Source organism: Stegastes partitus, unplaced genomic scaffold, assembly GCF_000690725.1.
Source record: "Stegastes partitus isolate 25-593 unplaced genomic scaffold, Stegastes_partitus-1.0.2 Scaffold396, whole genome shotgun sequence".
In the NCBI taxonomy this organism is placed as follows: domain Eukaryota; kingdom Metazoa; phylum Chordata; class Actinopteri; family Pomacentridae; genus Stegastes; species Stegastes partitus.
In genome coordinates, this window is record NW_007578127.1 from 417,968 (window position 1) to 430,770 (window position 12,803).

The 12,803-nt window shown below is 41.1% G+C and overlaps 1 protein-coding gene across 2 annotated transcripts; it reads right to left on the reverse strand.

The window, feature by feature from the left end:
• Positions 1-3,922: 3,922 nt before the first annotated feature.
• Positions 3,923-12,585, reverse strand: mlh1 (mutL homolog 1, colon cancer, nonpolyposis type 2 (E. coli)). 2 transcript variants are annotated; one of them, XM_008285322.1, is made up of 19 exons: positions 12,330-12,585; positions 11,127-11,217; positions 10,325-10,423; positions 10,139-10,212; positions 9,951-10,023; positions 9,773-9,864; positions 9,637-9,679; positions 9,316-9,404; positions 9,109-9,221; positions 8,927-9,020; positions 8,699-8,852; positions 7,733-8,088; positions 6,574-6,707; positions 6,095-6,203; positions 5,947-6,010; positions 5,708-5,872; positions 5,530-5,622; positions 4,220-4,330; positions 3,923-4,136 (listed from the first exon to the last, which is right to left on the reverse strand). In XM_008285322.1, the coding sequence occupies exons 1-19, from the start codon at positions 12,434-12,436 to the stop codon at positions 3,981-3,983; spliced, it is 2,217 nt and encodes a 738-aa protein (XP_008283544.1). In that variant the 5' UTR covers positions 12,437-12,585; the 3' UTR covers positions 3,923-3,980. The 2 variants fall into 2 exon arrangements, with proteins under 2 accessions (XP_008283544.1, XP_008283543.1); XM_008285321.1 differs by having other exon boundaries at positions 10,325-10,426.
• Between the last annotated feature and the right edge of the window lie 218 nt (positions 12,586-12,803).

Below are 12,803 nucleotides of genomic sequence, written 5' to 3' on the forward strand. Positions count from 1 at the left end.
ATCAAGATTTTACAATATTAGTCAAACAAATCCAATGATTTCCTTCAAGCAAACACTTAGGTCAGCTCATCAGGGTGGCAAATAAATTTTCAAACATAGAGTAGAATTCCTCTTACTGTCAGTGCAATTATAAAATAGCACAATGTTAGATAACTGCATCATGCAGGAATTAACCATCATCTTGTTTTTTAGATTGTAGCGCCATCTTGTGGTCAAATCAAAACAAGCCCCACAAAAAATGTCCATTTAATTATAATCTTTAACAAACTATGTCCAAATTAAGTTAGAAAGCCTCAAATCTAGCTTTGTTTAAGTGTTGTTATCTATCTGAAAGCTTCATTTTCTTCAAGCGATAGGTCCAGATCAATTTACAGATTAACTTTATTATTGACTTAAAAGTGTTGATTAAAACTGACAGGGTCTGAGCACGGATCACCTAGAAGTAGAAATTAGAGGTTAAATCTTTCCTCTTGTGTTTGTGTGGAGTGAAAACCAGTCACTTTGTCTTTCCCACAAGTAACAGATCATATAGGCATTTTAAAACATAAGCCACCTCCAGTGGAGGAAATCAAATCCTTTACTTAAGTAAAAGTTCTAATATCACACTGTATAAAGGCTCAGTTACAAGTAAAAATACCAAAGTAAAGTCAGGAAAACGTACTTAAAGCATTAAAAGTATTCAGAGCAGAACAATGTCACCTGTGACTGTTATACTGTTTCATATTATATGATTAGATTATTAATATTCAAACATTAATGTAAAAGCAGGATTGTACTATTGTAGTGGAGCTCACTTTATACTGTTTTGTATTGGACTACAACTAATGATTTTCAGTACTAAGAATCAATCTGCTGATCATTTTCTCTATTCATTGTTTGCAAGAGAAAAAAAAAAAAAAAAAGGTGAGAAATTCCATCACAAATACCCAGAGCACAAAGTGGCACCTTCACAATGCTTGTTTTCTCCAGTTAACACTGTAACTTGAAATATATATTCAAAGTACTTTAAAATTATTAAAATAATCAAAAGTTAAAGCAGCAGGTCTTTAAATTTGTGAAGATGGAGGCATGAGAAATTATTAAAATAGTTGCCAATGAACACTTTACTAAAGTGTTGGCTCCTCGTATGTTCTGTGTGCAAAAATCGAAATAAATATAGGGAAGTAAAAAGAGCAATATTTCCTTCTAAAATGTAGAGAAGCACATAAGAGAGTTGAAGTTATCCGGGACTTTGTTTGAACTTTTTAGGTATAAAGAGAAAAAAACATTTGATTTTTGACTCAAAAAGAGATGATCCTTGGAGCTTTAGTAGAAATCAGCTGGACTTGAACAGATTTCTGCTGAAGGGCTGAGGATTACCATGACCTGGATGACTGTGTGTGTACACAGACAAGAAGGCATGGATGTCTAAAGTACTGTCCAACTTTTTAGATCAGAATCTATATTGCTTGCTATCTGACAGGAATAAAGACAGAGGTACAGTTATATACTGTACATAAATGGATGTACAGCTGTGCAGGTTTTTTTAAACACTCATTCAAGTTCGCAGTCTTACACCAGTGGTAAAAACTTATCACTGTGTGTCTGCTGTTTGGACACACTCGTGAAGCGGTTGGTTTCCGTCAGCGTGCTCATCTCACACATGTAGATGTAATAAAAGTTAAGCTTGTGCTGGAAAATTTTGGGTTTTATTATGGGACTCGTGACCCAGTTCTATTTTTCCTGGCTGCATGAAGCAAGTCTTACTTTTAGAAAACCATGTGGAGCTTTGGCACTTTTAAATAGACCATTTACAGCTTTGACCAGGAACACAAACATATACAGTGAGGGGAGAGAGACCTACCAGAAGTTGGAATAAAAACTGTGTCAACGAAATACAACCATGTGACAAGGGCATTGGTTTGGTAATTGCTTAATAAATAGTAAATGCTATTTAATATACTCAGATCAATAATTAGAAAACGGTAGATGACTGAGTTCATTTATGTAACGTTGTAAAACTGCTCTTCATGTCCACACTACTTGCGATCAGCTCGTCCAAAGATGCTGCTGTGACTTAATGTTTCTGATGCAAATCTATCTATTTGCCTGAGTTAAATATTCTCCTTTTTTACCATACAGCTAGTTTAATGATGGGATCTATGGATTTACTTTAGGAGAAGACAAGCTGTTATAATTTGGAGAACATTAACATTAACTTGCAGCACATAAATGTCAAAACCTTAAAAAAGTCAACAGAAACAAAGAAAGTGTTTCCCTCCATGAACTCACCTCTAAATGCTGCAAAGGGTGAAAGAGACAACAGGTGACATTTGTGAGGTTTAACTCCAAGTGCTGCAGTGATTCTGACTCTTCAGCTCATTCATTTACTGACTGAAACCAACACAAAAAACTTTGATGACAAACATGAACAACGAGAAATGACAAATACGTTCCAGTATGACATAAACTTGCCCAGAAGGATACAAAAAAAGTGCAACACAACAAAAAGCCTAATGAAATGATTCAGAAACTGTCCAAAATTACACAAACTTGTCCAAAATGTCTGAGGAATTGTCCAAAATGAGGTAAAATTTGTTCAAAATGACTCAAAGTGCATCTTAAATGAATCGAAGTGACTCAAGACTTGTCGCAAATGACATCAACTTATCCAAATTAAATGAAATTTGTCCAAAATGATTCCGTACGTGTAACATGTTACGGGAAACTGCTGCAGGTTGTGGCACCAGCAGGTCTTATGAAGTTCAACCATGGCAGGAACCAGACTGATTTATATGTGGTCAGACTGACACCATCACTCACACTGAGGTGGTTCAATGTCTGTTTTTGGGGGTTTTTTTCAGCTTATTGCTGTACAAATAGTCATTCTTTTATTATTTGCATATGTAGCAAGATGGCCATGCAGAGGTACATGAGAACTCATAAACAGTATAGATAGTAAGCTTTTTATGTAACTTTCACTGAATGAAAACCTCGAACAGTTGCTGAAGTTGTGCTTTTTGAAAAGCTGATAAAGCTCAAAAGATAATTCCAGTTTACGTTAAAGTAAATGAAGTATAGAAGTAAGACAGTTACGCCAAAACTGTCCTACTCAGGAGACCCACCTCACTCTGTGTCCCTCTCATGCACATGCAAACAAATGCATTTTTGTTTATATATAAAAACAAATGCATTTTTATCTATCTGCACACTTTTTCATGACAGCAATACAAAGCTGTGAATGTCATTATAACACTGGTCTTGTCTCTCTTTAACTTTTGGAGCATAATAGAAATGTAGTACTGTTCTTCTGTATAAATGTAAGAATAATTCCACACATCGTGTGTGCCCTACACCTGGGTACGTTATCATTCCATATCTGTACATGCAAAAGTGAGTGTAGTCTTTATTATATCTTTATTTTGAGCTTTACTATGCTTTTGTATTTCTTGTCTAGCTTCTTACTGTGACCCATTTCTATCTAGCTGCCGTAACGTGAATTTCTTCTTCAACATCAGAAGTCTTGGCTTTATTTAGAAAAAGATGTTAAAAGATAACATGCCGACCACTTGTTTACTCCAAACAGCAGCTAATCACAACAGGTCTGTGGACTCTATCTGTTGATGGGTCAGAGCTGTTTCGAATGCACGAGGAGGACAAACACAATATCAGGCAGGTGGTTTTTGGTCACCATCAAAAGGCAAGATGAGTCCAAATTTAGGACAGCCGGCCACTGCAACTTAACAGTTTCCAGGAGTCAAAATTAGCTCTGACCTCTCAGTGCAGTTTTTCCATTTATGAACATGTTTTGAGAAGGTTTTCGAAGGACGGACGGTTTAGTGAAATTGAAACCCTTCTGTACATAACAAAGTACTTTTTCGTACCTAAAATAAACATCTGAAGTCTCGTTTCTTACAAAATATTTATTTACAGCAAAAATATTACAAACAAAAAAGAGCAACAAATATAGATTTTTTTTCAGTCAGATTTGATCATCAGATTCAGCACCTCTCAAACACTTTATAGAGATCAGGCAGCTTGGCGATCTGCAGCACACTGCCATCCTCGCTGAAGTCCTTTGGTGGACTGAAAAGCGTTCGGAAAGCTTTGAAGATGACATGCTCGACTTTCCAATGCCAAGACTTCGCTTCAGCATCCTGAAACATTACAAGCATTAGGCTGGTTACGTCAGTTGATTATCATTGACACTTTAAGGAATGAAAAGGTTCAGCCTCCACACCTGCTGCTCTCCTGGCTCGGCCTCCAGGATGTACTGCTTCCTGATGGAGTAGAACATGCTGCACTCCTTGCTGAAGTCTCTGAAGCAGTCCTTTTCATTGTCCCAGTTCACCTGCACAACAGCACCATGCAGAGACCTTCAGATTAGAGCTTCACCAGTACACATTTGTCCAGCAGAGTGCACTCTGACTCCACTGGTTACAACACTCAGCACCATCTGCAGCACATGTAGCAGAGTACATATGAGGCCCAATCAAAAAGAGAGACTGTACCTATAAAACTCAAACCATATCTGAGTTCAGTTTGGACACCATTCAGATGGAAGTAATCTCCTTGTACGACAATGCAGTGTTTCCAGCTCACCTGTGATCGGTGCTGAATCTGCAGAACTATATCAAAACTGTGACCCTTTAACTTAGATTTAAGTTAAGTTAAATTCACAAGAACCAAAATCTATTGAGTAGGACAGGTGGGGAATGACAAGTGTGTTCTTGTGGCCAAAAAACACATCCACCAGGTGCACAACTCATTGGTGCACCTACACATCGCACCGCAGTTCAGGCTGTTGGCATGGATCTTTCTCCCTCAGACACCTCAGGATTTTGAAACAAGCTCCTGACAGTCCAACCCTGGGTGAATAATTCCCAGTGTACAACCACATGACTGCTTTTTGTTTTCTGCAACAGTCTTCTGGTGCTCCTGCCCTGATGCACCTCATCTGGTTTTGGAAAGTGTTGTAGCTCTTCCGCTGTGAAAACTGCCGTTTCTTCTCTCTATTGTAGACGCAGACCCAATTCTCGTCACCAGTGATGATCACTGGCGTTAAGACTGAATAATCCAAGCTGCTGACCAAAACAGAATGTGATGTTTGTTCTGTGCTCTAGTTTGTGGTGCACAGACAAATTGTAAATGTATACCTCTCAATGGTCACAAAAACATGTGTAACACAAGCCCTACTGTTGATAGAACAGTGTCAGTCATGGCTACATCATGACAGTTACTGTTCAGACATGTCACACGCACGTGACCGTGATGTGTTCTGTTGCACAGGAACCAAGAACAGTCCCAGAACTTCCTGATAGTGCCACATATAGTGCAGATTCAAGTGCTATCCTTACGGTCAGTTGCCTACTATGCTGTTTATGAAATACACTGCTAGAAAATTAATCAACATTGACCCCATCATTTTCTCTTTTCAATTTAACTCTAACACACAAGTTGAGAATATCGGTCCATATATTAATATAGGAATTGGTGGGGCTCTACCTAAGCTACAGTTTGGGTCTAAGAAGAGATTATTAAGGACTTCACCTCTGTGGCCAGACGCAGGATGAACATTGGGAGACCCTCCATGACAGGGGTGTATTTGTCCAGGAGTAGCGGCAGTCCTGTTAAATTTCCTTCCTGCATAGACACAGCTTTGGTTACAAAAATAAAAAGGTTCAAAGACAGCAGCAACAGTAATAACCTAAATGAGAGTATTCCTGACCTGGTCGATTTCCACAGAGAAGTAGTCCTTCAGCATCTCAGCTCTCTTCTTCAGAAAGTCCACTATGTACTGAGCCAGGCCTTCTTTAGGACCGTCTTCTTCTGTCCAGCCGCTCTCCTCGGAGTCCAAAGCCAACATGGCCAGCTCATAGAGTGGAGCTGGTGTCTGAATACACATAAATCAGCCATTAAATCCTGCACAGTATATATTCTGTCACTCACAATGTGGATTTTACTTACAGAGAGTCTGAGTACACCGAAGTTCCCAAAGTCGTAAATGAGTATTTGATAGAAGAGCTCCCGGCTGGAACAGAAATAAAAAGTAAAGTGAGACAAGAAAAGACACACAACCGAGCTGAACAGTGTGTGTGTTCGCTGTGGCTCTGACCTGAACTTGGTGGTGTCGAGCAGATACAGTTTGGTGTGATGTTGGATCAGAGTCCACTGGGGATTGACGCACCCAACGAATGAGTGGTTCTGCAGCATTTCCTGAAGACCTTGAGAAAAGTGAACATACCCAAAAGAAAAAAAATTGCAGATGAGTAAAATTAGAGGTCATTTGAGTGAATTTTGATTTTTTTTTTTAAAGGATTCTCACAATGTGAAGCATCACACATTACAAAATAGCTAATTTGGCAACACAATGAACTGTTCTGTGTTCGTTATGACAGTATGATGACAGTACAAGAAGTTGTTGTAAACTAGTTATGAAAATGAGCTGTGCCCTGGAGCAGAAAGTCAAATTAAGAAAGACAGAGGGGCGACTGTGCAGGTTTCACGTAAGCCGGCTTAGTTTAGTAGGAACAGAAATTCTGTTAAACTAGTGCTGGTTCCCAGAGATGCACACTAAGTGTTGTCAGGCCAAACCTTTGTGTATGTTCTCAGTGATCTCAGCTCTCAGCTCTTTGATGCTGGTCAGTTTGATCACTCGTCTCTTTGGTGTGGCTGCAGCCGTCAGGTCCTCGTCTTCGTCCTCCTTCTGCTCTTTCCTCGGTCGCTTCCTGCCACACAGTAGCACACACACTGCTGTAACACCTCCTTTACAGAGCACATTCTGTATGGTTACAAGGCTCTGACAATAACTCACACCAGCTTGCAGAGGACACACTGTGGAGACTTAACGGACTGTAAAAATGTTTATCACACACTTAATAAGCGGTAGATATTTCTGGTGTTGTCATCATGTATCGTGTTGTCGCCATGTATGTGAATGAGAGATGGTGTAATGCTGGGCACGTTAGCGTTAAAGAGCGGCGCTGCACGAAGGATGTTAAACTGCTGGCGGTTGGTTTGCAGCCGTTTTACCTGTCGAGGGAGTTTTCGCACATCCTGACGATTAAAGTTTACAGTTTTTTAAACTCTTAATCTGCCAGGTGTTTGACTTTTCTTACACTCTTTGATTCGTCTCTTTGCTAGTTGGTACAATCCAGGGAGTCGCTTTCAGCAAAAAACTGGATCAACGAGGGCAGCAAGACTTAATCATAGAGTGAATCTGTTTGCTGTAAAACACAACAATAAAATAAATAAGGTGAAACTGTCGGAGAACAGTTAGAGGGTGATTATTCTGTTTGGGATCTTCACTATAACGACCTTTAGAAAAACAAAAGATAATTGAAGAGCTGAAACAGTCAAAGAGGTGTCGCAGCATGCAACCCCTAAAATCTTTGAACAATACAAACTCTTGTTGTGTACTACTCCAACATGCGAATTCATTTGAAGTCAACAGTAGGTAAACATGACAAGGCGTTTGTTAAAGACTGGCCCAAAGGCTAGTGACATCATTCACAGTGTTGACTTTTACATTCTTCCTCCTGCCCTATTGCTCAACTCATTTGCTGCAGGTCAATGTTCAGATCTGCTCACAGGAGGATCAATCACACATCCAGACCTGTCCTGCTCTGACTTGCAGAAATTGCGTCAGGGTTTCTCACAGTAGTACTGGCTGACTGAGTCATTAACTCCTGCAGGCTGAGCGCTCACACTGACTCAATCAAACTCACGCTGGCACTGGAAGTAAATCTGTCACCTTTGCAGATCACCTTTGCAGATCACCTCAGCAGCTACACTGCTGTTCTCCTCGCCTTTTGGCACCTCTGCTTCCTGCTGATCAAGAGCCTCAAGCAGGTCTGTATCATCTGCATCGTACATCTCTACATCGTCTGGCTGGACGGTTTTGGTCACATTCTCCTTGCTGCTGGGACCAGCTGCTGGCTCAGGGACAGGAGGCGGCTTCTCTTTCAGCTGGAGGAAAGCGTCCAGCTTCTGTGCGCAACTGTCGGTCCTCACCATCTGATGCGCGTAGACTCGCTCAGTAGACTCCGCTGTGGTGCTGGAAGCCTTGACCTCAGTGTCACCTGAGACTGACAGCCCCGGCAGCAACGTCTGCACAAAGACATGGTTTTGTTTTGTGTCTCCAAGAAAATGAAAAAGACCCACAAGTGGACAAATACTGCAAAACTGACAGGATTGTTGGCAGGGATGGATGTTTAGTAAAAACGTGTACATGGAAAAATACAGGCTGCATTCCAAAACTCATCCAAGACATACTGCAGCTGCTCTTAAAAATTATGGCTGTTCCAGTGTAACTGGAGCATACAACTCTGTCATAATATACTACTCTGTCATAACATTGGACTTTATACTTTTACAACCTCGTTTATATATGTCACAGTCTATAGTGCAAAATGAGCTGTCATCTGTTTGTGCTCTCTGCAGCTCACACTTATTTGCACTCATGCAACACACCATGGCATAACTTAGACTGCATAGAGGACTGTGGGTCAGAATGGGCCAAAAAAGCACGCCCCCTGCATACTGCAAAATGTGACTGAATGTAGTTAGACATTGTGGTATTTGACATATTACATATTGGGATGTACAAACTGTTTTTCTGGCATACTTTATGATAGTACAGATATTGGAATGGTTGAAAAAATTCCTGCTGTGACAGTGGTAGCATGTTTAGAGGGATAGTGATCAATGCACATCCTACCTGAGTGAAAAATGTGCGTGAGGAGTTGGAGCCCAGAAGTTTGCTCTCGATGTGCTTCTGAACGCTCTCGATGACGCTGTCCTCGTGCAAGAAATGCACCTCATGCTTTGTGGGATGAACATTCACGTCAACATTCTGCGGAGCAATTTCTAAACTGTGAAGATCAGAAAGCACCATAAATGAACAGAATGATGAGATAAATGAACAGACAAATGCACAGTAAGTTACCTGAGGTACAGAAAGGGGTGCGTGTTCTTGGGAAGGTATGCGGCATAAACAGTCTCGATTGCTTTCTTCAAAGCATTGGACTCCACCAGGCGATCTGAGGCATCACAAACCACAAGCTCTATTTACGACCCTGCTGATTGGATTGTCATTGCCATGTTTCCAGTGACTTCCATCGTACGTACGGTTGATGAACAGGATCAGGATGCATTTCTTGACCGAGTAGTTTGCATTTGAGATGTAGCCTTTCATCTTATAAGCGAACTTCTGATCTTCACAGCCAACTTCAATCAGCTCCCTGGGAACATACCACAGAGACAGTGATACCGTCACAATGAAATGATAAGACGTCACAGGACAATCGAGATTATCGAGGCATATTTGCAGAATACCTGCTGACTGCATTGCCAAAAACTCCTCGGATGTTATCCACTACAGATGCGTTGGGTAGAGTCCTCACATCTGCAACAGTCTCTCCTTGCTGGAAAAGGAAAGACGAGTCATAAAATCAAGCTGTAAATAATAATGTACTTAAAGAAAGATATTCTGTATAGCCTGATCTTGGGATTTTTCTGTCACAAGGGAAGCACGCTTAAAAAAAAATATAGAAATAAAGCAGTTAATTTTAAGTAATCATGGTTAACTTTCTCCCTCCAAACATCCTGCAGTTGGTTTTTGCTTGGGTCAGATGACAAAATATCAGCACATCTCACCTTTTTGACAGAGAAACTTTTTCCTGAGTTGTGTATGGCATACCTTCAAAGGAACATAATATATTAAATACATAAAAGAGGATAAAAAAGAATCCAAAGAGCAGGAATCATGAGACACAAGGGATGAAGCCCAAACCTGCTGACTGCTTCTACAATCCTAGAGTACTCATCACTGGGGCTCTTTAAAGCTTTCCTCCTGGTGGACACATTATAGAAAAGGTCCTCCACCTGCAGACAACGAGAAGAGTGGTTTCTCAGCATCTTGGCATCCATAGACATGATTCTGTAATAGATGACTGCCTCCAAGAACTCACAAGAATCTGTGTCCCCTGGTTGCCAGCACATGGTTTTGGAGGGCCTTTCAGTTTGCCATCACTGTAGTTGGCTCTGCACAATAAAAGATGGAAAGAATCAGTGAATGAGAAAGCTCTGACATCATAGCTACCTTGCATTATTATTAGTATGTGCATTTAGTCCTACAGCCAGTTTTAGAATGCAATACCTGTATGCACACTTGGCATCAGCTGTCTTAGTTGTTATGGTCACATGGGCAACGTGGCTGATACTCGCGAGGGCCTGCAGACAAGAACAGACAACAAATGTGATGAATAGAAAAATGTATATCATGTATCATAACTTACTACCCCAAAGGCTGCTGGTGCAACACAGAGTTAGCAGCATTGCTCACCTCTCCTCTGAATCCATAGGTTGAAATAGCTGACAGTTCCTCAAAAGTCTGCAGTTTGCTGGTGGTGAACCTTTCACAAACGATTTCCATATCCTCTTTCTGCTTTAGTGTAAAAAAACAACAGTGAACACACACTTTCAAGAGTATTAAAAAGAACAATATACCCTCAACTTGACCCAAAAATGGAAGACAGGACCACTGTTACATTATAGGAAGAGTGCAAAAAACTTTTCTGTGTAAGCAGTAAGCACCTACCTTTTAAGCATCTCTGAACAACACAAATAGTTACGTTGCCCCCCCCCCACCACCGGCCCTGAAAAATGAAGCCAACCCGGAAGTGTCAAAAACCTGCAATATCACTACGTCCGCTAGATGCTGCCTCCAAAAAGCCCTGGCTCCCATAGACTTGAATTGGAAAAGAAGTGATCACAGATCACGAAATACTGCATTCCTCCAGCTCAGGATTTTTTTCTTATTAGTTTTCATAGTCAAATCCAGAGATCAGGTGGCCAATCTGAAAATAAATCAATACGGAATTTTTAAAAAATTGTCAAACTTTTGCGAGGCAAGGGGCGTGGCTTGCTTGATTGACAGTCAGCAGCGACGATGCAGAGGAAGCGAGCAGAGGGCGGTAAATGTGGGCGGGCAGAGAGGGCCTGCCTCTCAATCCGTCTGACCAATCGCTGCTCCTATGGTCCCCCCCCCCCAGACTGTCTTTTATACAGTCTATGGGATACAGATAAAGGGGCGGCTCCTCTCTCTCCCCCCAGTGGTCGTCCCGGTGGTCGGCCCTGTCACCCACCCTGATGCCGATGCCGTTGTCTTGAATCTGCAGGACCTTCAGTCCACCATCCTTCACCGTCACCTGAATATTGGTGGACTTGGCATCCAAACTGGAACATTTTAAAACAAAATTTGCATTTAATACACAGTCATACTACAGTTTAAGTCAATGTTTCTCAACTGGTGGGTCGCGACCCAAAAGTGGGTCGCGGACCTGTTTTGGATGGGTCCCGGACAGCTGGGCAAAAATAAATAATATATAATGCGCGTCTCAGGTTGGACTTGTTTTTTGTTTTGAAAAAAACTTTTATTTCGACAGTTTGACCTTCATTTTAAGTTTGTGTTGATGTTGGGATACAAGATGACAAAGCGCAAATATGACCCGGGGTATTTAAAATGTTGATTTTCATACCAGGGCTGGACCCGAATTGCCAACTATTCGTTCGCTGTGCTGGAATCGGGATATAGAACTGTTTGACAATGAAATGTGGCTGCACGAGAGCATCAGCTGGTGGAGCTGTCATGTGATCAGACGCTGAAAAAGAGATTTGGGGAGGTAAACCTTTCCCACTTCTGGTGCAGCAATGTGATGGCTGAATATCCATCCCTCGCCACTCTTGCAGTTAAAACAATCTTACCATTCAGCACAACCTGTTTGTGTGAAAGTGACTTCTCTATCTTGGTCCTGCTCCAGTGAAAGCAGAGGAGCAGGTTGGACACTGAGCATGATCTGAGAGAAGCTCTGTCTGCTGTCACCCCAGACTTTGAAACTCTAATCAAAAGTAGAGCACGTGCCCAACTGTCTCATTAACTTCAACAAATGACCTGATTAGGCCAAAACTTTATTTTGGAGTAGTTTTAATATTTATTTTATTCACTTTTGTACGCAGTTGTCATGGTCCAGTTACTATGCATGGTTATATGCTCTGAAATGCATGCTGCACAGGAAAATACATTGAATATTGAATTCTAAAAAAAAAAAAAAAAGTGGGTCGCGACTTAATGACCATGGGAAAATGTGGGTTTCAGGGTGAGACCAGTTGAGAACCCCTGCTTTAAGTAAAATTATCTGTCAGTTGGAGGAACCCCAGAACCGTTACTACAATGGCGGCTCCTGCTGTTTATCACCACCTTTCCTGGCTCCACTGCTACTTGTTTAAGTCCAACATATAACTTTAGCTGCTGGCATAAAATTAGCTTTATCGTGTCGTGATCCACAAACCAGTTTTCAATCATTTCTTTGACGGCGTTGGCAGGACGCTGGATAACTTCTCCTGCAGCAATCCGGTTGACGACAGTCTCGTCCAGCCTCCGAATAACTCCCGCCATGTTTATAGAAGTGCTGACTGACTTTCAGAGTAGTTACAGACCAGTTAGTAGCTGTGAATGCACCGACATGTGGGTTAAAAACTGTGGTTTTAAGGTAATATGGGGTATCAATTATAAAAGGAACAGCATGTGAGTGAAGAGGAGGAAAACAACAGGAGGTCTCACTGTTCCTCAAAATGTATGACCGGAGAAAACAATCGCTCAACTCCACCAATAACATTATAATGAGTCAGTATTTAAAGTGTTTTTATTTTCTTGAATAACGTGACTTTAAATTTATGCAATGACTGTTGACAAAATATGTTTTTTCCAGGTTTGCGCCGCCCTTTAAGTGAAGAAGCGATTCATCTTTTCTATAATACACGAT